This window comes from Carettochelys insculpta, chromosome 2, assembly GCF_033958435.1.
Source record: "Carettochelys insculpta isolate YL-2023 chromosome 2, ASM3395843v1, whole genome shotgun sequence".
Classification (NCBI taxonomy): Eukaryota; Metazoa; Chordata; order Testudines; family Carettochelyidae; genus Carettochelys; species Carettochelys insculpta.
Genome location: NC_134138.1, coordinates 239819101 through 239844623, shown reverse-complemented (window position 1 = coordinate 239844623; position 25523 = coordinate 239819101). Strand labels below are relative to the sequence as shown.

Here is a 25523-nt window from a genome sequence, read left to right as displayed (position 1 = left end):
GAACAAAACCCAGGCTTGTACATCTTGTCCTTTTGGGATGAGGATCATAGTGCTGGTCTAAAGAATCCCTAAAGGGCCTCGGGCTGCCTTCCAGTGGGCTGGAGGAGGAAGCTCAGTGGTTAGGGAACTGACTTGCTTGTGTCGTTGCCAGATAACGCTTTTTTTTAAAGAAAAGATAGAACGGTGACAAAAGAAACAGAAAAGGGGAAATATTTACAAGTGTGGGAAGGGGCCCTTTATCAGCTGCCTGCTGGGGAGATAAGCAAGGGGGCCGGCCCAGCTCTGCTTTGCCTAGACTCACTCCTTGCCTGGGCGTCTCTCAGGAAAGAGCAAAAGGAGCGGCTGACATTTCTGCTGAAAAGGAAGAATCGATGGATCTTTGTTCCCCGCCGCTCGCCTGCTTGACCTTATTGTGCGGCGGAGGAGAAAAGAAAGAAAGGGGAAAGGTGCGGGGGACGGTGGCGGGGGGGCGGGGAGGCGCCTCGCGCTCACAAATCCCCGACAAGCTCCCAGCCCGCTCCCATGGCCGCTGGAGATGTTCCCATTGGGTTGCTGGCTCGTTTGCAGCTGGGCTCATTGCAGATTCTCGCCCGGCTGTGGTGAGCCACGCGCTGCCCAGCTCCCAGTCCCTTATTGACAGGTAAATGTCACCCGCCTTTGATTGACGCCCAGAGCTCCTGAATGCCCAAGTACGACTTAGGAATCAATTCTGCTGATTGCTCTAACGCGGCGTTTCTCAAACTCCGTGCTGAGGAACACTGGTGTGCCGTGAAAAACTCGCCGGTGTGCCGCGGCCCTCTGACACTTTTTTTTGGTATCATATAGTGTATTGTCTGGTATTAAAACCAGACGCACTGTGACCTCCTCCCTGCTGTCACACCTGACCGAATTACTTCCTTTTGCGTTGATGTTTATGTTGAGTTTTTTTTCTTGTTTTGTTTTGTTTTTTTGGCCCCAGGACAATGGTTTGCCAAGCGAATTGTCACGGGTGTTCCCCATAAAACCCACGCGTGTTCGGCGCTCTCTGGTCACAAAGGGACACAGCTCCCAGGCGCTCTTTGTCCCGCGGGTCGCTGGGGCACTTGCTCGCCAGCCTGTGAGGGGAGCCGGCGCCCAGGTCCCAGCCGGCCTGCTCTGGGTGGGGAGAGGGAGCCCTGTCACCTCAGCTGGCTGCCGAGCCCGCCCTCCACCCTGGGCAGCCCCTTGCCTTGAGCCCCGGGCTGGGCTTTGGACTGGGCTTGGCTCCCCTCTGCAGCAGCGGGGGCCCAGGTGCCCGCCCGCAGACGGGGTCACTGAATCCCGAGGGGGAGAGGGGAGCCCCCGCCGCCTCCCATAACCTCCCCGCGGAGCCTCCTCCCCTCCCCACAGGGCTCTCGCGCCGCGGGGAGGGGGCCGGGGACCCCCCCTCCGCCGGGGGGGTGGGGACGACCTGCCCCGTCCCCCCGCGGGGACAGCCGCCCCCGCCCCCCACTCGTGTGCCGCGGGGGGGGGGCAAACTCCCGCCCGGCGCTGCCCGACTCCGCGCGCGTGGGCCGAGGGAGCAGCTGCCGGCGCGCGGTGCCAGAGCAGCGCCCCTTTCCCCGCCGCTCCGCGGGGCTATAAATGGCTCGGCGCCGCCGTCAGCCTCCTCTTCTGGCGGGCGGCGGGGCAGGCGGCGGCGGCGCTCGCTCGCTCCTCCCGCGGCGGGGCTGGGCTGGGTGGCGGGCCGGTGCGTGGCCCCGCGGGCGCGAGCGGCCGATCGCGGAGCCGGCCCGGAGCGGCGCCGTATGCAAAAAAAAAAAAAAAAAAAAAAAAGTCGCTCGCCGGCGGGAGCATATAAGTGCGGGCGGCTCCGGGCGGCTGCGGGCTGCGCGGCTGCGGGTTCGAGTCCCGCGCCCCCCGCCGGGGCTTTTCGGCTCTGAGGAGGTCCCCGCTCAACCAGCAAGATTTTGCCCAAGGGGAGGCAGGAGGAGCGGCCCGCGCTGAGCCGGCTGGTGGGCAGCAGGCGGCGGCTGATCGCGGCCGGCGCGCTGGGGGTGGTCATGGTGCTGCTGCTGGTCGTCCTCATCCCGGTGCTGGTGAGCTCGGCCGGCACGTCGGCCCACTACGAGATGCTGGGCACCTGCCGCATGGTCTGCGACCCCTACGGCGGCACCAAGGCGCCCAGCACGGCGGCCACGCCCGACCGCGGGCTCATGCAGTCGCTGCCCACCTTCATCCAGGGCCCCAAGGGCGAGGCCGGCCGGCCGGGCAAGGCGGGGCCCCGCGGGCCGCCGGGGGAGCCGGGGCCGCCCGGGCCGGTGGGGCCCCCGGGGGAGAAGGGCGAGCCCGGCCGCCAGGGTCTGCCGGGTCCCCCCGGGGCGCCGGGGCTGAACGCGGCCGGGGCCATCAGCGCCGCCACCTACAGCACCGTGCCCAAGATCGCCTTCTACGCCGGCCTCAAGCGGCAGCACGAGGGCTACGAGGTGCTCCGCTTCGACGACGTGGTCACCAACCTGGGCAACCACTACGACCCCGCCACGGGCAAGTTCACCTGCTCCATCCCCGGCATCTACTTCTTCACCTACCACGTGCTCATGCGCGGCGGCGACGGCACCAGCATGTGGGCCGATCTGTGCAAGAACAACCAGGTGAGCGGGCGGGGACGGGGCGGGGGGCAGCCGGACGGGATGGGGCGGAGGCCGCCGCGGGATCCCGGGGAGGGAGGCGGCGCGCGGGAGGTCGGAGGGGGCAGCCCAGGCGTGCCGGAGCCGGGAGAGCCGTGCGGCCAGAGCGGCGTTCAGGGTCCCGGGGTGCAGCGCCGAGCACCGCAGCGGGGGCAAGGCGGGGCCGCGCCGCACACGGCTGCGGAAGAGGGGCGGTGCTGCTCGGGCTCGGCCTAGCCATGCTGGGCACAGCCCCGGGGGCTTGGGGCAGCGCCCTGCCCGGCTGCGGCTCGGACAAGCACCTGGGGGCGCGATTGCCCTCGGGTGGCTCCTCTCCCGGAGCAGCCCGGCCTGGCGGGGGCGGGGCGGGACGGGGGCGCTGCCTCAGTCTGATCCAGCGAACTGACGAACTTGCCGGAGAGACCCCCGCGTCCGCCCGCCCGCTCTCGGGGCCGGGCCGGGCCGGCAATGGTGTGAGTGCCCCGGCGGGGGCGGGACCGCGCCCTCGCGCTCTGGGCTGGGCCCGGGAAATGGGCACACGCGCCTTGTGGAGCGGGCCGGAGCCCCAGGAAACGCAGGCGCGCTGGGAGCGCTGTTGCTCCCGGCGAGTGGCGCTCCCCGGAGGGTTCCCTGCCGCAGGTCTGTGCGGGGGCCCGCTGCGGCCGGGGGAACTTTCCCGGCCGGGCGCACAGCGCAGTGTCGCTGCGCCGGACCCGCTCCGTTCCCCGCCCGCCGCAGGGACCCGCTTCCCGGAGCAGGCGGGGAGGATCCCGGGTCCAGCCCCTCCGCCAGTCCCAGCCCGCCCCCAGGGCAGCACAGCCCCGCGGGCGCGCCAGCCGCTCGGTTAGAGGGAGGCGCCGCGGGACTGATCGGTGGCTTGGCGGATCCCCGGCCCCGCCGCGCGCCAGGGGCGCCTGGGGCCCCGGAAGGGAGCGGGGTTGTGGCCGGCCGCGGTTTTCCTGCACCCGGGACCTGAGCGGCCCGGGACCCGCCGGCGGCCGCTGCGAGGGCCGGCAGCGACCTTTGGGGGGCGCTGTCTGGCGAGTCCCGCGGGGAGACGGCCCCGAGTGAGGCCCAGCCGGCAGAGGCCGCTCTCCGGCTCGCCCCGCCTCGCCCCGCCCCCTGATAGCGCGCCTCGGCGGCGTCCTTCGGGGCGGTGTTGGCGTTGCCCGGGGAGCGCGCGGCCAAGCGGGACAGGTGCCAGGCGCACCGGCGCTCCGAGGGCCCTGCCCGGCCCAGTCTGCGGGCACCGGGCTCGGCGGTCGGTTCCCTTGGCTCGCCCAAGCACAGGCGGCGAACACGCCGGGCTGGGGCCCAAGGAGTGGCCTGAGCGGGCTTTGGCTGCGCGCGAACTGCTATCGTCTGCGGGGCTTGGGCTCGCGGTGCGCCTAACCCACTTTCCGTGCCGGCCCTAAGCGGGGCCTGGGGAGTGGGAGCACTGGGCTGGCCATGGCCTGGTAAGGCCACTAGCCCGGGAGTTTGTTATCCTCCAGCGCAGAGCCCTGACACGGGGAGGATATCTGGGTAGCGCTGACTAATGGCACGGCTGGGCTGGGCTCGGGGGAGGGCTGGTAAAATAAGCGATTTAATTTGTCAGCGTGTAAGACGTTAAGTCGCTAGAGAACATGCGTTTGTTTCACCGATTTAAAAAAAAAAAACTAACCGCATATTTATTCCCCCCCCCTTTCCTCATTTATAATAGGAACAGGGACCTCGTGGGGGGGGGGGGGGGTCTATTTCTGGAGTTAATGGCCCAAAGCCATCAATTCCCCCGGCTGGTCATTAATCCCAAAGAAATGCCCCGGGCTGCGATAGGTCTTACTGAAATAATGGTCAATGCAGATAATCTCAATAAACAGTTTTAGGTGTGAAGCAGTGACGCTTGCATGAATGTGTGCGTTTAAATGTGCACATTGTTGTGGGATTACAACCCTGGTAAGCCGGTTTTGCCCTGTTAGATGAGACACAGAGAATTTTATCCCACTGTGCCCCTTAAGCTTCATAATGAAATACCTCGAGATGAAGAGTGCTAAACAGCCTTCTCCTTTTTTAATATTTCAGTATAAAGGATCATGCCACATGAAAATTTAATTTGAAAACCTATCATTTACACTTTAAAGTAATGCATGGAAACTCCTGATTTATAGCTCACTTTTTAAGAATTCTGAAGAAGTCTCAGATACTGTAAGCCTCATCATGCATTATTACTTAGTTCAGTTTTACAAAACTAGTAAATCACTTATAGCGCTGTGTAACTCCTCTGCTGGAACAGGGCTGAGTAGAAAGGATGTTTTACTAAAATAAATCACATACAAATAAGTTTAAATATTTTACAAAGGAGAACTAAATCATAGTTAAATAATTGGAGAATTACTTTTATTTGAGGATTGGACAGAATATTAATTGCTCCAAAACTAGTATGCTGTTCAAGATTGATAATAAATTCCTTTCAATTTGCTAATTAATTCCTTTTCTTTTGAGACGAAGGGCAAGTCCAATTAGTAGCCAAACAGTTAAAAACAGGCGAAAAATGTTTGCCTTAAGGTGGCATAACAAAACAGCAGTCATGTAGCATTAAAGACTAACAAAATGATTTATTCGGCGATAAGGGTTCGTGGGCCTTTAAAGTGCTAAATGACTGCTGTTTTGTTTTGTTAGAATACAGATGAACCAGGCTACTTCTCTGTTATACTATTTAAGGTAGCATGTTCAGTTTAAAATATGTAAAACCTCCAAAATTATATTAAAGTACATGCTGATATAATTTAAAAATGGCTTTTAGAGTGTTCAGAAGATACATAATTAAGAGAAATGTATCAGTAACAGAATTTCCTACTTTGAAAACTGTATACCTACTAGTATTTCTTTTTGTTTATTTCAATTTTGATCACTTTTTCAGAGACCAGCCATAGATTATTTCTGTGTTTTTGGAACACAATCTGGTTTTTTTAATCCTGAAAAACTGTACCTTATTACCTGGGGCTAATTGCAATCTCATGCCAGTGTAAATCAGGGGAAGGGTACATGAATATAAAACTGGAGCGTGTCCTTGGAGTCTATTTTTTGGGAGAAAAAAATTGTCCATATGGGCAAACTACCTGGAGATGTGAGAGTGAGCCATTTTGTGTTACTCAGGACGCAGACAAGCCACGTGATTATGATTTGAGTTAAAATATTTAGCTTAGTTATGGGAGAGCTTGGTGCCACACTAAACCATTTCTAGTAACTGCAGAAATAGTGATGATATTGATAGAGGAAACCTACAGTGGAGAAGGGGCTAGGCATATTTAAACTGGTACTCAATGTATAACACTCATTCTTAAAATATATTTTGATTTCATCATGCAGGAAGCATGTCCAAATTTCTTAGCTAACCATGTTCTGTTTGTTTTTCATAGGTAAGAGCTAGTGCGATTGCTCAGGATGCTGATCAGAATTACGACTATGCCAGTAACAGCGTGGTTCTTCATTTGGAGCCAGGAGATGAAGTTTACATAAAATTAGATGGAGGAAAAGCACATGGAGGAAACAACAACAAATACAGCACATTTTCTGGATTTATTATTTATGCTGATTGATCATGAGTCAAAAACCGTTCGTTCTTTTGAGAAATGGATTCATGTGGCCAAAGTCAATGAATCAGAAACCCAGCGGATACGCACCGTGGGACACCTCAGTAGTGGGGAAAAATCAAATGCTACCTGACTCACATCTGTATGACCCAGAGAAACCATATATTAAAATATATCTATATCTATATCCCAAGTAAACAGATGTGTGATCCACTACCGCCAAAGCAAATACTTCTTATTGTTAATGTCCATGTGAATGAAGTCCTATATAGATCACAATTTTTATAGGAAAATCTAAAGACACTGAATAATTTCTTTTAGTATATATGATACTTTGATGTATTATGATCTTGCTGCTTTATCCATACGTCAGCTTTGGTTCTTGTGACGTACCTGCTAACTATGATGCTTGGAGCCCACTCTTGGTGAGGAATGAGTTTACAATAAATGGAAGAGGTAATTCAAATGCTGCTTCTTTCCAAAGGAATTGTTTGCCTTGTACTTTTGTTATCTTTCTATCTAGAACTAGAAACTAAGTTTCAAGCCTTAACTTTTAATCTCCCTGCTTTGAGTGTAGGTCAGGCCTTTTTAATAATTTCCACTGATTCATTTAGTTTAAATTTCATTTAGAACACAGTTACGAGGCAGGAAGAGAGAAAGAAGAAAGTTCAATGAAATTAGAAGAAATGACAAACGGCTTATATTTGGACCAAATTCTGGGTCCAATTACACCAATGTCAAAACTCCTATTGATGTCACTGGGAACAGATTTCCCTTTTAGTATGTAAATGTGTATGGATACATATATTTAGACAATTTAACAAACCCATTCCTGGTGGTCTGTTGCGTAAATGTTGTTTTAGCAAGTCTAGCATCCAAATCCCCAGACCAGGCCAGAATGCTTTCTTTGCTATGATTTGTTTTTTTTGGTTTTTTTTTTTTTTTAAATCTATAGTTATTGTACTTAGGTTTAACAAAAGATTATTTATGACTTGAGGTACTAGAAAGAGTCAACTGGAGTCATTGTGAGAGAGCCACTGGCCAAAATCCTGATTGGCTTATTCATGCAACCATTTTTGCTGAAATCAGTGTGGCTACTTGATGGAGAGTGGGGTTTGGGCCCCATTGAAGGATGCCATCATGCAGTACCTGTTACAAAGGTACTGCATTCGTTTGTAGCATGGTGTGACAGAAATTAGCAGAGAAGCATATTACCAAACGTGAAAGCCAGTTATGCAAAGAGAGAAACAGATTTGAAATGCAGAAGAACCCCAGTGCATTAAAAACTATTTTTCTTCTCTCTTTCTCTATCACAAAAAAGGAAGGCTTACTTGTTATAGTAGACTAATGGCCTGGAGAATTAATTGTAAAAATATGCTTTTGAGTTATTGTTCTAAAGACATCTTTTACAATCAGTAATAACAGCAATATGAGTAATACCTCTATACAAAGGATTTTTGTTCAAATATTATGTTATTAATTTTGCTCTCATGTTGATACTTCTAAGTCTAACGCAAAACTCCAGCAGGAATAGAGACCAGAACCTTTATTAAAGAATCAAAACAATTACATAGCTTCCTGCTGTAATGCTGATGGAGTATAGATCTTAGGTTACTTTCGTGGCAGAATAAAAATACTATGTGCATGAATGGTTATCAAGAGTGGGAGGGAAGCTCTCGCTCTTTTGTTTTACATAGTCTGCAATATTCAGCCTTCTCTAATCTACCAACGGAAGAGGACAAACAGATTTGTCACACACTAAAAAGTGTCAAATGTCTGCCAGAATTAAGAAAAATATCTTCACCATTGATTTTCTTGGTAACTTTGATAGAAAGATAAAGATAGAACCCCCAGAAAGCATTTATTTACATGGGTAAGGCATTTCTTACACAGACCATATTATTCTTCTGGTCTGTTCCTCCTTTGGACAGCCGTTCAGCTCATAAAACACCAGTCTATGCTCAATCAGAGAATCTTGTATGTATCGTATCTTGGTACTTAAGAGGGAGAGTTATAGAGTATAACTGCCTCCCACTCCCCGCTCTCGTTATTGCACATCAGTTTGGTTAAACATTTCTATCTAGTGACTAAGACACCAACTCATATTCAGGAGATGTACTGATTATATACAAGGTGTTTTATAGTGGACTCAAGGTTGACTTCAGACCTTCTCCTATCACATAATTGCTTTTACTGGGGAGGGCATGACTGGCAGGTAGCTGGCAGCAAAGTTTTCACGATGCCTTACGTATGTATCAAACATTCAAGCGAAAAATTCATTTATAACTAGCAATGCACGTTCACCAAGGAGTGACCAGGAATACTTTATTATCCTAAGATGTCAAATGCTGGACATAGGAAAGAATAAGCTGTTGAAAGGAGATTGTCTGTTAGGACTGGCAATCTTTTCTTTGGATTAATAAGTATTTTCTCCCATTTTAGTCCAACGGACAGAACAAATATTGAAATGCAAAACATATATAAGGCAAACATTTCTTTTTTGAACCATATCTTACAAACTGATTTGTACACGGCTGAAATCATAGCCTTTGTTATAATTGTAACAACTCATTAAATTGATTTATTTATTTCAACTTGTGTAATTTCATCTTTTAAATGTCAGGCTGATTTGCATGCTGTTTCACATTTCCAAAAGTTTAACTCCAAATTTAGCATAATTTAAAATTAATCTTAAACAAAAAATAGTGATTTTTACTGATCTACAGATTGCTTTATTTATAAAGATGTTTTCATGTTTTTTTAATATTTTCATTTAAAAAAATCTTCAAATTGTTAATCCTGAGAGAAACAGTACAGTACTTTTTTTGAAAAATCATGTTGTCTGCCCTCTGTTCTATTTCCTGAAGGAGCTATTTAAAAGTGCAATATTCTTTTTAAAGCATTAATGACAGAACAGCAGCATAATTAACAGGATCATCAATATTATAAGGAATACCAAATTGTTCAAGAGGGTAGGTCATTTACCTTTGGAAACATTTTAAATTTCCTTGAGTAGTTTATCTGAGGCATCTTTAAAAATAATAATTCCAAATAATAAGTAGCTATATTAAACCTATGCTTTGGAAACAATTATTTCAATATTTACTTGGAATGATCCTGTAGTTGTGCTCAAAACAAATAATTCATTCAGGTCCAGATAATCTGAGGTAATCCAATGCAGAGATACAACATTTTTAAAAAAGGGGAATTATCTGCTCTTCAGGGAGTCTTATCTCACAAGCTTTCCTCAAAAGAATCTAGCTTTAAAATAACTACTGTACTGAAACAAATTTATCTCAGCTAGCTTCACATACAAGCCATGAATACATAATTATGAATCCCATTTAAAAGTCAGCCACTCTTTTGGGTTCTCAATTAAAATCTTATCAATTATATTTTGGGATATTCCGCGTATTAGCATTTTTGGAACAATGTTTTTGAGGATATGTGAATATCCATGACCTCCATATTTCATCAATCGATTCTTAGTGTGTACGTCATGAGCAATTACAATTTTGTCTTCATAGCCGTCCTCAATCAACATCCGAATCCTGTAAAAAAAGGGTAAATACAAAGTATATGTCTATTAAAAGGTCATATCATTCTGGAAATAATACAGAAAAATGTGTAAATATATCACAGAGAGATACTGCTAGTCTGTATTATAAATGAAATGACCTATTTCAGAGTCTTAATCTTTTGTGTATATTGAAGAAACCTGCCGGCTTGTTTCTTTTAAATTACCCTAGATCCTTTTTAGAGAGAAGAAACTCCTGCGGCAGCAAAACAATGTTATATATTGGGAGTGATGAGTAGGGAAAATCCATTTTGCTAGGATTTATTACACCGTTTTGCAGACCTGCATAGTCTTACTGGCAAAATTCAGATATCAACATGAGCAGGCCTGGTCCACAAGACTAAAGAATCGCTTTCCATATGGAATTTTCTTCAAATGATTATTTAACAGGGTTAATTCTTGCCTCTAACCTATTTTCATACCTGTACTGCTAAGTAGTTCCATAGCATTTACACACTTTTTGTGATTTGCACAAAAAAAGAACATGGTAATGCACTGAGATTAGATAATTTGTAATCCTGGCTTTTCAATTGAAGAAGAAAATCTCCCTGAGGATGTTTGCTCCCTCTGAACAGCCTTTCTTAACAAAACTGGTTTATTATTCTGCAATCACACACGGAAAAGCATAACCATAGGTGTGGATGGCTGTAGCACTGCTGAAGTCAGTCAAGCTGGTTCCATTTAAACGACCCAGACTGCTGAAATATATTCACGAAATAAAGCAGGGATGGATTATGCAAATATTAACATTTCATCAGTGAACAACTGGACTATAGAAATCAAGTCTTAGAGTCACCAATTTCCACAAAGACAAAATCACACAGATAACATCCCATCTCCGGCAGCTTATCTATGGAAAAAGTCAATTAAATGGTTAGTCTAGCAGCGGCTGTCTTTGCTAGTACTGCACAAATTAAAAAGTCAGCACTATAATAGGTGTAAAGGGCTAATTCCACAGTCCCTGTGAACAGATTTTGCACAAGCAAGAGAAGGTGTCAACTTGGGACAGATGACAAACCCTGTGGCTAATGTCCTTCCCTCCGAGGGTGAAGTTCAACTGGGGGACCTGCAACAATCACCTCCTCTCCGGCATTGTAAAAACAGCTTCCACTGGCACAAAAGTGAATGTCAGTGTGTGTTGGCTGGGTGTACGTCTTGCTGCACTAAGAAGTGACAATGTTAGTAAAAGTCCTAAGCTCCCACTAGCTTCCAACATTAAAGTGGAAAAGATTAATATTAGCAAAACTGGTGAGTGTTCATGGCTTATTACTCATATAAACTCTTCGACTCCACCATTTTTACTAGCGCTTTGCCATTTTGATTTTTCATTATTTGAGTAGGCTTTGATCCCGGAATAGCAACAGTGTCTTATTTTGTCATCAGTAATATGAAAGTTCTGTCAGCCTGGGGCAGGGGAGGGCAGGATTTACACATAAAATTGGTTAACGGGAGGGATGTGTGTGTGCAGCTGGGCAAAAATGTAGTCAACCTGCTTCTGGTAAAAAAGGTATGTTTTGGGACTTTGTGCCAAACTGGTGGTTTTTCATAAAATATGCACACTAACATTGTAAGTGCCATAGGTCTGCCATAGTACAAGAATTTCCTCTATCCCGAAACTACATGCCAGTGTCAGCTAATGTACTTACTACGGGATAAGATGACAGTGGCTGGTCTTGTAAATCAAAATGTAATACTAACCTAACTATCTGATCTCAGCAAGGACAATCGGATAGAAGAAAAACAAGGGAAGGTTGTGTCATAACTGCTCCCTCCCAAGCCAACAAATAAACAAAAATTTTGAAGGAGATGATGGCTAGGTCAGCCTAAGAGCCAGACGTTCCCTGACGTACAATTAATCCTACCCCAAAACTTCCCTAAACATTTATCACAACATATGTATATGCCTGCTCGTTAAAAATAATTTTCAATATACCCTCATATACTTGTATAATATGTACATACACATAAATATTCATAGCTGTATTTGGGTGACTAGACATACATTTATGTAAGTATTAATGTGCAAGCATTTGACGACTATGCTTGAAAATGTTCTTCTCTTTGAATACTTGTACAAACAACTGCAGGGATCAATTTGATATGAATTACTCTGCGGTGAATACAAATCAAATGTCAGCCTCTTATAAATCTACAGAAAAGCAAGAGATTGCCATTGTCATGGTGTTTCCAACATGAATGCACTGAAAATACAAGGAACAGTTTAATGGCATTTCCAATCCCTGCCCCCCCGCACACTGTTCAATGGCATTTCCAATTCCCACCCCCCACAAAAGGCAAGCTTGTAGTATTTCATTTTATAAAAAGCCTGCTGCCACACTCATTCAATGCCAGGGAACTAAAGAGGAACAGCTGTGACTTGGAGGGGGGGATATTATGGATGAAACAAAAAAATATTACCATGATTAAGGAGAGATACATTACCACAGACCCAGCAGAGCAATCCTTTTGGATGCATAGCTCTCAGCATTTTCAGTCAGAGTTCTTCTACATGAAAAACAACTGCAGCCTTGAGTGAATGTTTTGCAAGCCTATGTTAGAAAGGCCAAGTGTGACCAAAAGAACAGCATTTGAGATAGTGAGTGCAAGACTGAAAAGCGATGTAAAGAGAGAAGATTCCTACTGTGAAAAACTGGACGTCTTTCAGGCACAGAGAAAGTCAAGTGTGGAACTGAAAAATGCTAGGCAGAAAAGAGAACAGTTTGATCCCAGACAAGGGAGATTGCATGGCCAATGTTACTGAGGAGGCTCAAGCAGAAAAGAAATGCCCACAATAGAACTGAAAGCTAGGAAGATATCGCCTACATTTCCTTAAATTATCAGAAATTGTGAAAGCCTCTCATCCAAGAGTGGAGAGAAAAAAGTGTTTCTGTCCCTGGGAGAAAGAAGGAATGACATCATGCAATGACATCATGCAATGTAGCAATCTGCCACTCAATTAGGAATGACACGTCTGACAACTAGACACAGGGGATCCCACTCCAAACACAGCTGGAAGCCACAGCCTGGGCAGATCATACCCACCTCTGACACGTACCTCAGGAGTCTGTCTCTTTCGTAACCTTTGGCAACACTTGTACGGTGTGCTGTGCTAATAAAATCTCATTGAACTGAACTGGTACAGGAGACCTTGATTGGAAGCAGGGAGGAGGACAAGAAGTGAACATGAAAATCATTAAAGAGTCTAGAAGAAAAAAGAATTAATCCCTTGGAGAGGGAGGTGGCGACAAAGACGAGTGATGGAGGGTCTAGCAGAGCCACAGAACATGCTGCAGAGTGGAGGCAAAGGAGACAATTTAAGTGGCTGCATCTCCATTAAGGGCATTGGTGAATCTGGATCAAAATCTTTTGCCTATTTATCAGATGTAACAATTGGATTGGTCAACAATTAATAACAAGGATGCCTATAAACAATGGAAAGACCTTTATGTAATCATATTTAATCCCTCACTTTGGAGGCCAGATGTTAAAAAAGAGAAACCGCTGAATGTTGCAATGTTCAACTAAATGAACAAATAATTATAAGCAAACACCTTTAAAATGGGCCATTTCCTCAGGATTTCATAGCTGTGTTTTCTGTAGGAAGAAATGTTTGCATTATACATACCTAGCCAAGAAAGAGATAGAGTTATATTTATTGTGCTACACAGAAGTACCAGCAACAGTAAACTGAGCAGCAAGCAGGACCATTCTGTGATGCACATGAAACCTGCATACCAATAATTTTCATTTTCAATAGCTGGCAGGGTTATTATTTATTCTTTATTGCATTGCACCAGATACCTTGCAATTCTTTCACTGTCACTTGGCATATCAATATCGGGATGGAAGTGGTAATGAAGCAATTCTGTACCAAAGAGGTCATATTCTAAGTAGCACCCAAGTTTAGCAAACTCCAGCAGTTTCTTCTCATCAAATATAGTCCTGCAGAAATACAAAGCAGAGAGGTAATATGCATAAACAAATCATTTTAATACATGCTGAAAATGGTTCCAGGGCAACTTGTTATATGGACTGCAGCATTTAAATCCATCACTTGGGGGAAATCTTGTTTCCAAGGAACTAAACATTGATCAGGTTTACTGAAAACCTGAGCTACTGTTTGAGAAATTTAAATGAATAAATAATAATAAACCACATCATTGTTTCAAATTTTCCCATGTCGTTTGGTGAGTACATGCATTTTAAAACATGTGACCACATAGCATAAGGTGTGCAATTATAATGAACAGCAATCAGAAAAAACGAGCCACACATGCTTGATAGCATTAAGTGTCCTGTCACAGTCATGAGGAAAAAAAGTCAGAGGGACATATATTTAAAGCCAACAGACTACTCATGTGAGTAAGGATAACTCTTCCCAAAAGGGGTATCAGATGAAGCACTATAAACAGAGCTCATGATAGGTGGAAGTATTGGGGGTGGGGAGGGCACGTGGCCTAGATTCATCACTGAATTTGGTTCACTGACTGGATGAGATCATTAGCTTCCTTGGCCCAGGCTGGGTACTGATGGGGAGCACAAAGTGAATGCTGATCAAGGTTTTGGTGCCCTACACAGCCAAGCACCTGCACCCTGAGAAGATGGGCAGGCCACTCCATGGAACAGGGCTGTGGTCTGGGCTTAGAGTGCAGGAGAGGCGAATTTGCCAGAATTCCCTAAATTAACGTGCCCTACTCTTGCAAAATAATACAATGGCCTCTTGAAGTAGTCAAGACCACAACAAAACATGCTACATCGCTGGAGCACTAATTCAAGGTGAATACTGATAACTAAGAATTTTTGGCAGTATGTAGGTGCTTCTTGGGGAAATGTCCTCTCTGAAAACCTCAGAGTAGGTTCTTCTTCCTGAGAATTCTTGCAATCCACTGATATAGCTGTAACATGAACTTTCTCACAAGGGGGAAGCTTTTTTGGGAGAGAGATATTTTGTGCGTGTGTGTTTGTGTGTGTGCACACAGGCACATTTTACTTTACTTTGAAAACACTCTTCCCTATTACCAGCACAGATATTTGCATTTAAATAAGAATGTTCACCCATACCTTCTCTGTTTCAATGCCCAATGTCATTTTGCTTTGTTTAATTACATCATAGTCTGTTGCTATGGAAATGACTGATGCCACACATTCAATATTATGACTTAACAGCAGGATCAAGCAGGAGGAACAGATGGGGTTGAGAGAGAGAAAACCCTTGTTCAGACAAGCCTGTCACTAGCAGGAGTCTCAGCATTGTCAACTGTAATTAATAAAAATAAATTTTTAAACACATTTCACAGTTTACACATGAGAAGAGCATGTGATCAAATCAGCTTTCCAAATGCAGTGCAGAAGAAAAAGTGGCTTTCAATGCCAGTCCTGCATAGTTCAAGGGTCTGTAGTAGCCAGGAGAAGGAAGCCAGTGACAGTGCAAATGGCAGTCTTATTTATTTAAACACCAGATTTCACAGGAGTAATGTCAGAGCCATGAGTAATTCTTTAAAACTAATTGTTAGTGGTGGGCTCACCTGGGACTATACATGTTATGATTAATACCACATACATCATTATCATAATACATATGACACGGATATTGTATCAGTAGCCATGGGTATTAGTGAATGCTCACCCCAGACGCATGACTGGGTATGTTTATAACCTTAATCTCCGATGGGTATCTAGAGCCAGGAAATAAAAAGCTGTCTCTTCCCAGACCTCCTGTGTGTCACACTTTTACCATAGACCCCTCACACAGAATGTAATAAAAAACTGTATTGGAAAACATGATGTGGCTAGAATCATAAAGTCATCCATTCCTGTTACCCTAATCGTACTGTTATACGCTGAATGAGAACAATTATGAAGTTTAAATTCACATGCAAACTTCTAAATGTAGGGGATTTGGGGACTCTAGTACAGAGATGAACCTGGACTGCTAAATTCACTTCTAGATGCTGAGCTGTACTTCAAAAGTTTGAGGTCTTTCAGCTCCTGTATTACCGTGAAGGCCCTCTTCCAAGTGTGAAATGTACTGACATCGTAAATATCACTACACAGCATGGCTACGTCTACAAGTGCACGCTACATTGAAATAGCTTATTTCGATGTAGCGACATCGAAATAAGCTATTTCGATGAATAACGTCTACACGTCCTCCAGGCCTGGTAACGTCGACGTTCAACTTCGACGTTGGGCAGCACCACATCGAAATAGGCGCTGCGAGGGAATGTCTACACACCAAAGTGGCACACATCGAAATAAGGGTGCCAGGAACAGCTGCAGACAGGGTCACAGGGCGGACTCAACAGCAAGCCGCTCCCTTAAAGGGCCCCTCCCAGACACAGTTGCACTGAACAACACAAGATCCACAGAGCCGACAACTGGCTGCAGACCCTGTGCATGCAGCATGGATCCCCAGCTGCAGCAGCAGCAGCAGCCAGAAGCCCTGGGCTAAGGGCTGCTGCACACGGTGACCACAGAGCCCCGCAGCGGCTGGAGAGAGAGCGTCTCTCAACACCTCAGCTGATGGCCGCCATGGCGGACCCCGCTATTTCGATGTTGCGGGACGCGGATCGGCTACATGTGCCCTACTTCGGCGTTCAACTTTGAAGTAGGGCACTATTCCCATCCCCTCATGGGGTTAGTGACTTCGACGTCTCGCCGCCTAACGTCAATTTCAACTTCGAAATAGCGCCCAACACATGTAGCCGTGACGGGCGCTATTTCGAAGTTGGTGCCGCTACTTTGAAGTAGCGTGCACGTGTAGACGCGGCCCATGAGTTGTCAGTGGCTGGTCAGAATGATGCTGCACTCAGATCTTTGTGGCCCTGATTCACCTTTTATTTATACTGTTGCTTTCTCCCCAACCAATATACCTCTGTTCAATTTAAGGGAATCACATCTGAGTCACACTAGAATATGTAAGGGGAGACACAAGCACCATGTTTAGAATCACTTCATTTTGCCATGTTCTACCAAAGTACAATTGTCTGTGTCGGGTGCTCTTCATTCTTCTATACACTGATTAGGGTTTTTTTTGTTTTTTTTTGAAGTCTAAGAAATAAATCTAGAGAGGATTAAACACATATTAATACATGGAGAAACTGTACAGATTTTTAATTTATTTTTATAGCATTAAGGCATTATTTTTCAAAAAATAACCAAAGGTCTCCAAATGCAGATGAATAATTCGGAGCTCATACATAAAAAACTATGCATGAATTGCAAAGTTGTGGGACGTGTAGTTGACAGGAATCTTCAATAAATGCAACAGAGTTGGGTATAATTTCTATGCCAATATTACACCCTGGATGGGGACAAACAATTGAATTGCTGAGAGTCATATGATCACAAATAGTTTCTTTCATTCAGCAGCTAGCAACATGAATCAATACCTGGACACTTACCAAATGATCATCAGCTACACAAGGTCACATAAACCTGCTTTGGTCAAATAGACTGTGTTTCTCAATTCAAATGGCAGGATGTGATGGACCCCCCCATGCTTCATAAAAATTGAGTTATGAAAATAACTATGCATAATTTGGAGACACTTTGGACAAAACACCTTTTGTAACCTGTCATTTTCATGTTCTAATCTCCTGAATCTGTAGATCTTTTTTTTTGTGCATGTATGGCCGTGTCTACACTAGCCCCAAACTTCGAAATGGCCATACAAATGGCCAATTCAAAGTTTACTAATGAAGCGCTGAAATACATATTCAGTGCCTCATTAGCATGTGGGTGGCCGCAGCACTTTGAAAGAAGGACCCCGCCTACTTCGAAGTCCCCTTATTCCTATGAGCAGATGGGAATAAGGGGACTTCAAAGTAGGCGGGGTCCTTTCGAAAAGGAGCCCGGTTGGGACGAGCAGCGCAAAGCGGCGAGCTGCGTCAATTTCGAAGTGCCACGGCCACCCGCATGCTAATGAGGCGCTGAATATGTATTTCAGCGCTTCGTTAGTAAACTTTGAAATGGCCATTTACATGGCCATTTCGAAGTTTGAGGCTAGTGTAGACACGGCCTATCATTCTTATACGTGAAGTTAGAAATATGGGGTGTATGTCTGTTTATAGTTTTTAAATGTGCTAATGAGAGCCATTTATCTCTGCTCCCAAGACCCTATCCACTGGATGATGAGCTTAAGGACTTGTAAACAGCCTTGTTTGTCCTATAAATCTAAAAGGTGGCTGGTGCTAGAAAGCCAGATAACCATACCACTTGGTACTGAAAGCCATTTTGAGCCAGTTGTTTTCCATGGTATGTTGAGGGAGAGGGTTATAAAACACAGGTTTCCTGGGGAAATCTATGTAAGCAATGGGAAGCTACCAGCTTCTGTCTTCAGTTTCTCTTGCAAATTTCCTGACACATCCTAAAGGGAGAAAGAAGTTTACAAATAACAACAGACCCAAGTCAGGATAAGATCACTTCTGACTCGAAGCTTTCACCTGATAAAATAGCAGATCTTCAGGCTAAGAATCGGTTCGCAGTAAGTCTCTCAGGGCTTGTCTACACTTGCCACCAACTTCGAAGGGGACATATTAATCAGGGTGATGGGAGATTATGAATGAAGTGCTGCGGTGAATATGCAGCACTTCATTAGACTAATTCTGCCCTGTGGCAACTTCAAAGTGTCAAACTTCAAAGTGCCGGCATGTGTGTAGCCACGGGCAATTTTCAAGTGCTTGCGCTACTTCAAAATGCCTTTACTCCCCAAAATTTTGAGGAGTAAAGGCACTTCAAAGTGCCCGCAACTATACACATGCTGGCACTTGGAAGTCTGACATGTCAAAGTTGCCACGGGAGAGAATTAGCCTAATGAAGTGCTGCATATTCACCACTGCACTTCATTGGTAATTTGCCATCACCCTGATTAACATGTCCCATCAAAGTTAAGGGTAAGTGTAGACACAGTCTTAGGGAAGTTAGAACTAGCTATGGGTTTTCTTTTCATTTAGTTTCAGTAACTTATTTGATCTGTTTGTTTTAACTTATTACTACTTAAATTCTACTATTTATGCTTAATAAAAACTCTTGTTTATTAGCAAACCCAGTGTAAGTAATTATTACATGGGGGTGTCACCACTGACCATATCTCCCATTCACTGACAAAGGGGGCTAACCTGGTGAGCCCTCTGTGCAAATCTCTTGCAATAGAGAGAGACGGATTTACCTGGGGGTTTTGGTCTCCTTGGGGGGTTGATTTCCCTGGAGCTGTGCCTTAGAATTGCAATCTCCTAGAAATGACGTAAATCAGTGCATGCATTGCTCTGAAGGGGGACAGTAACCCAAACTCTATGCCTTGGCTGGGGAGAGACCAGAGGATCTGGCTCAGCAGGACACAGTGGTCAGAAGCCCCATAGAGCAAGAAGGAGGGCATCAGTGGCATGGCCAGCAAACCAGGAAACATTCCCAAGGGCTCTTCTGTGACCCTGTCACACAGCATAACATGTCTTTCCTGCCATGCCTGTGTGGTGCTTCTGTTTTTGCTTTGAAATGGGCCAATGGAGTCAGTGGAAGACTTCTCAATAGCATCAGTGAGCTTTAGATTAGGTTCCTGCAGAACAACCTGATTTTTAAAAGGGACAAACCTCCAGCAGCTCCCTGGAAAACGTGTGGGATCTGCTGAATGTCCAGCACTTCTGAAAACAAGCTAGTGACTTAGGTGTGTATGTATTGACTTAGGATATGACTTTCTAAAATTTTGGCCAAGACTGCTTGTAGACTAGCAGCTTCTCAGAAACTCATGGATTTTGTAAGCACAAGCATTACCATATTCTTGAAATCACATGTATCAACAAAGGCTGAGAGGGGACATGATAACATCTTTTAAGTATCTAAGAAGGTGTCACAAGGAGAAGGAAAAAGAATATTTTGAAAATAGGACAAGAAGCAATGGGACGGGGGAGGGCAAAGGAGCACGTTTAGGGACCCAGCATTTCAAACTGAGCCCTGACTGCTCTAGGCTCCGCCTCTCCTACCCTTGGCCATGCCACTTCCAAGGTGCAGAGCCAGGCGCCCCCTTCCACCTTGCTCTGTGGCCTGCGATGGCTGTTGGCCCCACTGGGTGTGGTTGCGCCCTATCCAGCAAGCTATGGGCTATTCTGGTGCAGGGCTTCATTGCAAACAGGACAAGAAGCAATGGGCTTAAATTGCAGAAAGGACAATTCAGATTGGATGTTAGAAAAAATTTCCTAACTGCAGGGTGGTTAAGAACCGTAATAAATTGCTGAGGATGGTTGTAGAATCTCCACCGTTGGTGCTTGGTCCTACCTTGAGGGCAGAGAACTTGACTTGATAACCTTTTGGGGTCCCTTCCAGTTCAAGTATTCTATGATTGTAATACTTGTAGATCTATCAGATCACTGGATAAACCCAACTGTCTGAAGCTGCCATGTAATTCCCCGAAATTGCACTATCTACAGAAAGCACATCAAGGAAAACTACAGACATGAGATACCAGGGTAGTCTATTCAGTTACCTGTCAAGGTGAGACATGACTGTTTTTGAGATATCAGCCCCAGCCTCCTGCAGAATGCGAATAATTTGGAAAGGTGCATCACTATTTCTGCCAGGATGGATTATAATGGGGCAGCCCAGCTGTGACTGAGCATGTGCTGTTGCCTGCAATACTTTGTTTTCACTCTCTGCCAGAGGCCATGAGCAGCCAATTTCTCCTACCACACCACACTTGATGTTGGTTCCATCAGCTCCAGTGAGTATCTCGTGGATGATAATATCTGTAAGCTAACAAAAACAAAAAGGAAAATCCTTTTGTTAATGATACTTTTTGTGTTCCAAAGTAACCCCTCTCAGCTACACACAGAGTTACATGGGGCCTAACTAATGGTATGATCTAAACCTGTTTAGTGAAATCTATCCAGCTTTGTGTGTACTCACTCTTACACAGGCTGAAGCTTGGCTTGGCCACATGCAAGCTAAACCAACAACCTAAGCTGGATGTAAACCAATTCCAGGGTGTCCACACAAATGATTGCACTGGCTGAACTAACGGCCGGTCTATACCCAACAGCTGCAATGATTTAACTATATCTAAAAGAAGATAATGCTTCTAAACTGGTATAGTTAAATCAACACAATTGTGCAGAAAATCCCCAGATCAGGTTTTACATCTATTTAAGTTAAGAACATAAGAACGGCCATACTGGGTCAGACCAAAGGTCCATCCAGCCCAGCAGCCTGTCTGCCGACAGTGCCCAATGCCAGGTGCCCCAGAGGGGATGGACCGAAGGCAATGATCAAGCGATTTGTCTCCTGCCATCCCTCTCCAGCTTCTGACAATCAGAGGCCAGGGACACCATTCCTACCCTTGGCTAATAGCCTTTTATGGACCTAACCTCCATGAATTTATCTAGCTCTTTCTTAAATTTTGTTATAGTCCTAGCCTTCACAGTCTCCTCTGGCAAGGAGTTCCACAGGTTAACTGTGCACTGAGTGAAGAAGAACTTTTGTTTTACTAGCTTTAAACCTGCTACTCATTAAATTCATTTGATGCCATCTAGTTCTTGTATTATGGGCACAAGTCAATAACTTCTCCTTATTTACCCTCTCCACACCTGACATAATTTTATATACCTCTATCATGTCCCCCCTCAGTCTGTTTTCTAAACTGAAAAGTCCCAGTCTTCTTAGCTGCTCCTCATATGGGACCTGTTCCAAGCCCCTAATCATTTTAATTGCCCTTTTCTGAACCAAGATCTCTTTTCCGATTAGTTGTAGCTAAATTAGCCCCCATCATATTATATGTATATGTGGGATTATTTTTTCCAATGTTCATTACTTTACACTTATCGACACTAAATTTCATTTGCCATCTTGTTGCCCAATTACTCAGTTTGGTGAGATCTGTTTGAAGTTCTTCACAGTCTGCTTTCGTCTTGACTATTTTGAACAGTTCAAGACCTAAAGAAGAGCCATCAGGCCAAATCCTGCTCTCAGGCATGCCAGAGGAAGCCTAAAATAACTTCACTGATCTCTGAAATCTAAGCAAAAATATAATTTGGCCTAACCTCTTTTGGGCTGATTTTTTTAAAGCAACTTGCAACTCTGTAGGCACTAATGATGGCATGTAGATACCTACAGGTATGGTCAGGTAGTTAAACTCTCTGATACCATTATTGCCCTCAAATACAGACATACACATGTGTGTGTGCAAAACCAAGGACTGTGACCTTTTAAATATCTGGCCCTTTTTAATATGTAATCAGGATTTCAGAACACACTAAAAACAAAGGCAAGAAGAGAGAAAGGTTTAACAAGTGTAACTGATTGCATTAACCTAGAAGTTAGTATCTTAGAACTAGAACACCAGCAAAAAACCAAACCCCATGTCAGGTTCATCTGTCATTCATTCTTCTCCATTCTTCCTCTCAGATGTGAACACACAGCACAATGGAGTAAACTGTCACTGGTGTAAAATTAAGTGTATGGATCTATGACAACTGAGGCTAGCTGAAGATCTGTTCCAGTACTTCTGCACTGTAGTTGTAAATCTTTCAATTCATGCATACAACCAAGCCATTGTAAAACTGCCAATTCATGAATATAACTGTTGCATGTTACCCACTAACATGAATGAGTAATATGCAATAGGAGGGGAACACAGCTCTTAGAGTTCCTTATCACTTTCTGAAGAACACCATCTATGCTGCAATGTTCCAAAAAATGGCTTACTTAAATTTTGACCAGTCTTTGGCAATCATGCCATGGATTGCTGGAGACACTAAATCCCTCCCTTTTTCAACCAATGTCAAAAATTTCCTTTTATTTAGTAGTATCCCAACAAAGAGAGAGACCGCAAAGTCCGTATCAATTTCTCTATGCAATCACTGGTCATTTTGCATTGTTCAATCACAGCTGATATCTACATTACACTACGTACCTGCCAACATCCTGGACTGGACTAATCATTAAAGGAATGGACTTGTGACTACACTTCACTCCGAAGAACAGCTTGAAAGCTTGTTCCTCTCACCAACAAAATTTGCTCCAATAAACAGGAATTACCTAATCCACCTTTCTAATATCATGGGACCCTCACAGCTTCAACACACTTACCCTATGGTTCTATTCAAATTGGCCTACCTTTCTGGATGCTCACCCTACGAAAAATAGGCATATTTCTGAGAAATGGCACCATAGAAACAATTTGAGCCAGTGCTTCAGCTAACATAAACTGTTAAGATCAATGATGCTGCTGGCCTCAGTGGCAGGGTTACCATATTTCAACTTTCAAAAAAGTGGACACTGCCGACAGGGAGTGTCTCTGTATCAGTATCAACCCACATTGCATTATGCACACTATAACCTTGTGTTTCCCAGCACACGGTATACACACCGTTAGGGGTACATGAGAGAAGTCTGAGACATACATGATCTGGAGCCATACATTATTTATCGCTCTTTGAGCAATAAAATGCTTGGAGCTGCGAGAGCACTGTGCGCTGCTCTGCGCACACGTCCCTCACTAGCGATTGGAGGGAGAAGTGCATGGTAGCAGTGATGGTGGTGGCAGCAGCGATGGCTCCAGTGAGTTGCTGGCATTGGATTACTGTGAGGGCAGGGAGGTGTGCCTGGTTCTGGAGGAGGCACAGGTTGGTTTAAAGTGGTGGGTGGGGAGGGCTGGGACTACCTGTCTCCGGAGGTGGGCAGGGGAACTGGGTTAAAGACCTTAGGCAGACAAAGGTCAGGGAACAAGGTATAACACAGGTAGAGCGACCAGAGGATGGTTTGCAAACAGCTTGCCAGTGCCACAATTAGTTATTAACTCCCTTTAAAAAAATGTGGGTGGTTCAGTGGGGACAGCTTAACTGAAATGGTGGACAAGGAAAGCATAGAGGACATCAGAGGGATACTAATTCCATCCCAATATTCTGTAAAAAGAATTTTCACAGCTGTGTCAGGATTTTCTACACATATCATCATTTTTTTTGCTAAGTTACAATAAACCTCTACAAGAAAATGGAAATGCTGATAGATCAGAGTGGCAGTTCTGGCTGCAGATACAATATATCCCAGACACGATTATCACAGGGTATATTTGGATTTTGTCAAGTTGTGCTCGATCAGTCATCTGTACATTGTCTGTAGGGTGGTATTTTACTGTGTCCTAGTTTGCACTTACCTGCTCCACTGACATAGCTTGTGTCTTGGAAGAATGAGTGGCATGCACATAAAATCCAGCCCCGGCAATAATGTGGACTCCTGTTTCCTCAGCAAGTTTCTTTAAAGTCTTTACATCTCGGTTGAGACCCACGGTTGTGTTTTCCACGATAGTGCCACCACCTGCTGCCTTATAAAGTAATAGCTCTTCCTTTATAGCATCTGTTTCCTGGTACAGCAGAAGGTTCTCTCTATGGCTATAAGGATTCTGTTTTATCCAAAACAAGTTCTTCATCTCAATGGGCCCATCAGACAAAGTTTCTTGGCCTGAAGAAGGTGGAACGTAACAGCAGGTGTAGTCCATTGTCAAGTGCTCATGGGTCATGGTGCGGCCAAGCTGACTTGGCTCCACAAGTCCCAATACAGTCTGCACCTTTCCACCCAGCAAAGGCATTTTTCTTATTTTAAAATCCAGACTCTAAAAAAAAAAAAGCATTTGCTAGAAAAGGGAAAGGGAAATAGAAGTGAATAAAGTCATATAAAAATCAACAAAGCTAGGAATATACAAATTTCATTCCCAGTGCCAACGTAGATTGTTCAGTACAATATAGTTTAAAAAGTTTTGTTCAATCTAGCTTTAAAATAGAGTTTCCTTTACTTCCTGATAGGAAACCATCCCACAGTTTAGCAGGCTTTACTAGCAGGAAAATTTCCGATATCCAGCCTGCATTTCCCTTTTGAACCATTACTCCCAAGTATCTTTTCCTGGTCCACCCATGTTGTTAATATTTAGGACAGCTGCTTGGAAAGCGGAAAACATCACTAACATGCTTTGCTTGCTTGTTTGTAACGTATACAGATTAATAAATGTTTTTTCACACTAATATCCTACAGGAATAGTGATAGATTGAACTTGTAGGGTGAGATAAAAACATGGAAGGTAGCAGCCTTGCTGACTAGCTCAGGAAGGGGGTGGCTCTTCAAAAAGCTGAGATAGCTTCGGAGAAACAGAGAAATGGAGCACCACTGCTGGCACTGTTGTGCTGGCTGAGGGTACGTCTACATTAGAAGTTATACCCTGCTTCCATATAAACACTTCCACTAATTTTCATCTGAGCTAGCACACTAAAAATAGCAGCCAGGGCAGCATGGAAAGCAGTGACAAAATCTAGCACACTCAAGTACAAACCCACCTGAACTCCGTGTATACGTTTTCTGGGATTCTACGAAATGTTCCCACTGTTCGTGCTACTACAGCTATACTGCTATTTTTAGGGTGCTAGCTCAGTGAGAACTAACATGAGTACATTGATGCAAGCTTAGAATCACACCCCTAGCTCAAAGTGCAGATGCAGCCTAAATGAAGAAAGGTACTTATGTGATGGAGGGGAGAATCAATATGAGACAGTATCAAATAAGCGTCGAGGAGCACAAATACACAGGGACTTGAGAGCCATGAAAATAAGTTTAAACTTGACGGCACTGATAAAGGGAACCCTAAATAATTCCTCTTTTAGATGGGCACTAGCAGTTATTGTAGTTCCATTTGGCCCTGTACATATACTTAGTTATTTCACATTAGTCAACCTCCACTCATCTCTTGTAGCTGTGAATTTCACTGAATATTTGTCA

The 25523-nt window shown here is 45.0% G+C and overlaps 2 protein-coding genes across 3 annotated transcripts in view; one reads left to right on the top strand and one right to left on the bottom strand.

Annotated features, from left to right (window-relative positions):
* The first annotated feature begins 1067 nt into the window (after positions 1-1067).
* Positions 1068-9510, top strand: C1QL3 (complement C1q like 3). Its single transcript, XM_074984812.1, has 2 exons — positions 1068-2609; positions 6023-9510. The coding sequence occupies exons 1-2, from the start codon at positions 2022-2024 to the stop codon at positions 6200-6202; spliced, it is 768 nt and encodes a 255-aa protein (XP_074840913.1). The 5' UTR covers positions 1068-2021; the 3' UTR covers positions 6203-9510.
* The window catches only part of PTER (phosphotriesterase related), a 39213-nt gene continuing 20802 nt past the window's right edge, over positions 7113-25523 (bottom strand). The window contains exons 2-5 of one of the 2 annotated variants that reach the window (XM_074984810.1): positions 23914-24390; positions 20251-20516; positions 13575-13715; positions 7113-9747 (exon numbers count right to left, since the gene is read on the bottom strand). In XM_074984810.1, coding sequence (XP_074840911.1) covers positions 9528-9747; positions 13575-13715; positions 20251-20516; positions 23914-24345 — 1059 coding nt within the window. In that variant the 5' untranslated portion in view covers positions 24346-24390 and the 3' untranslated portion in view covers positions 7113-9527. The remainder of the gene's footprint in view (positions 9748-13574; positions 13716-20250; positions 20517-23913; positions 24391-25523) is intronic. The other variant, XM_074984811.1, reaches the window with a different exon arrangement.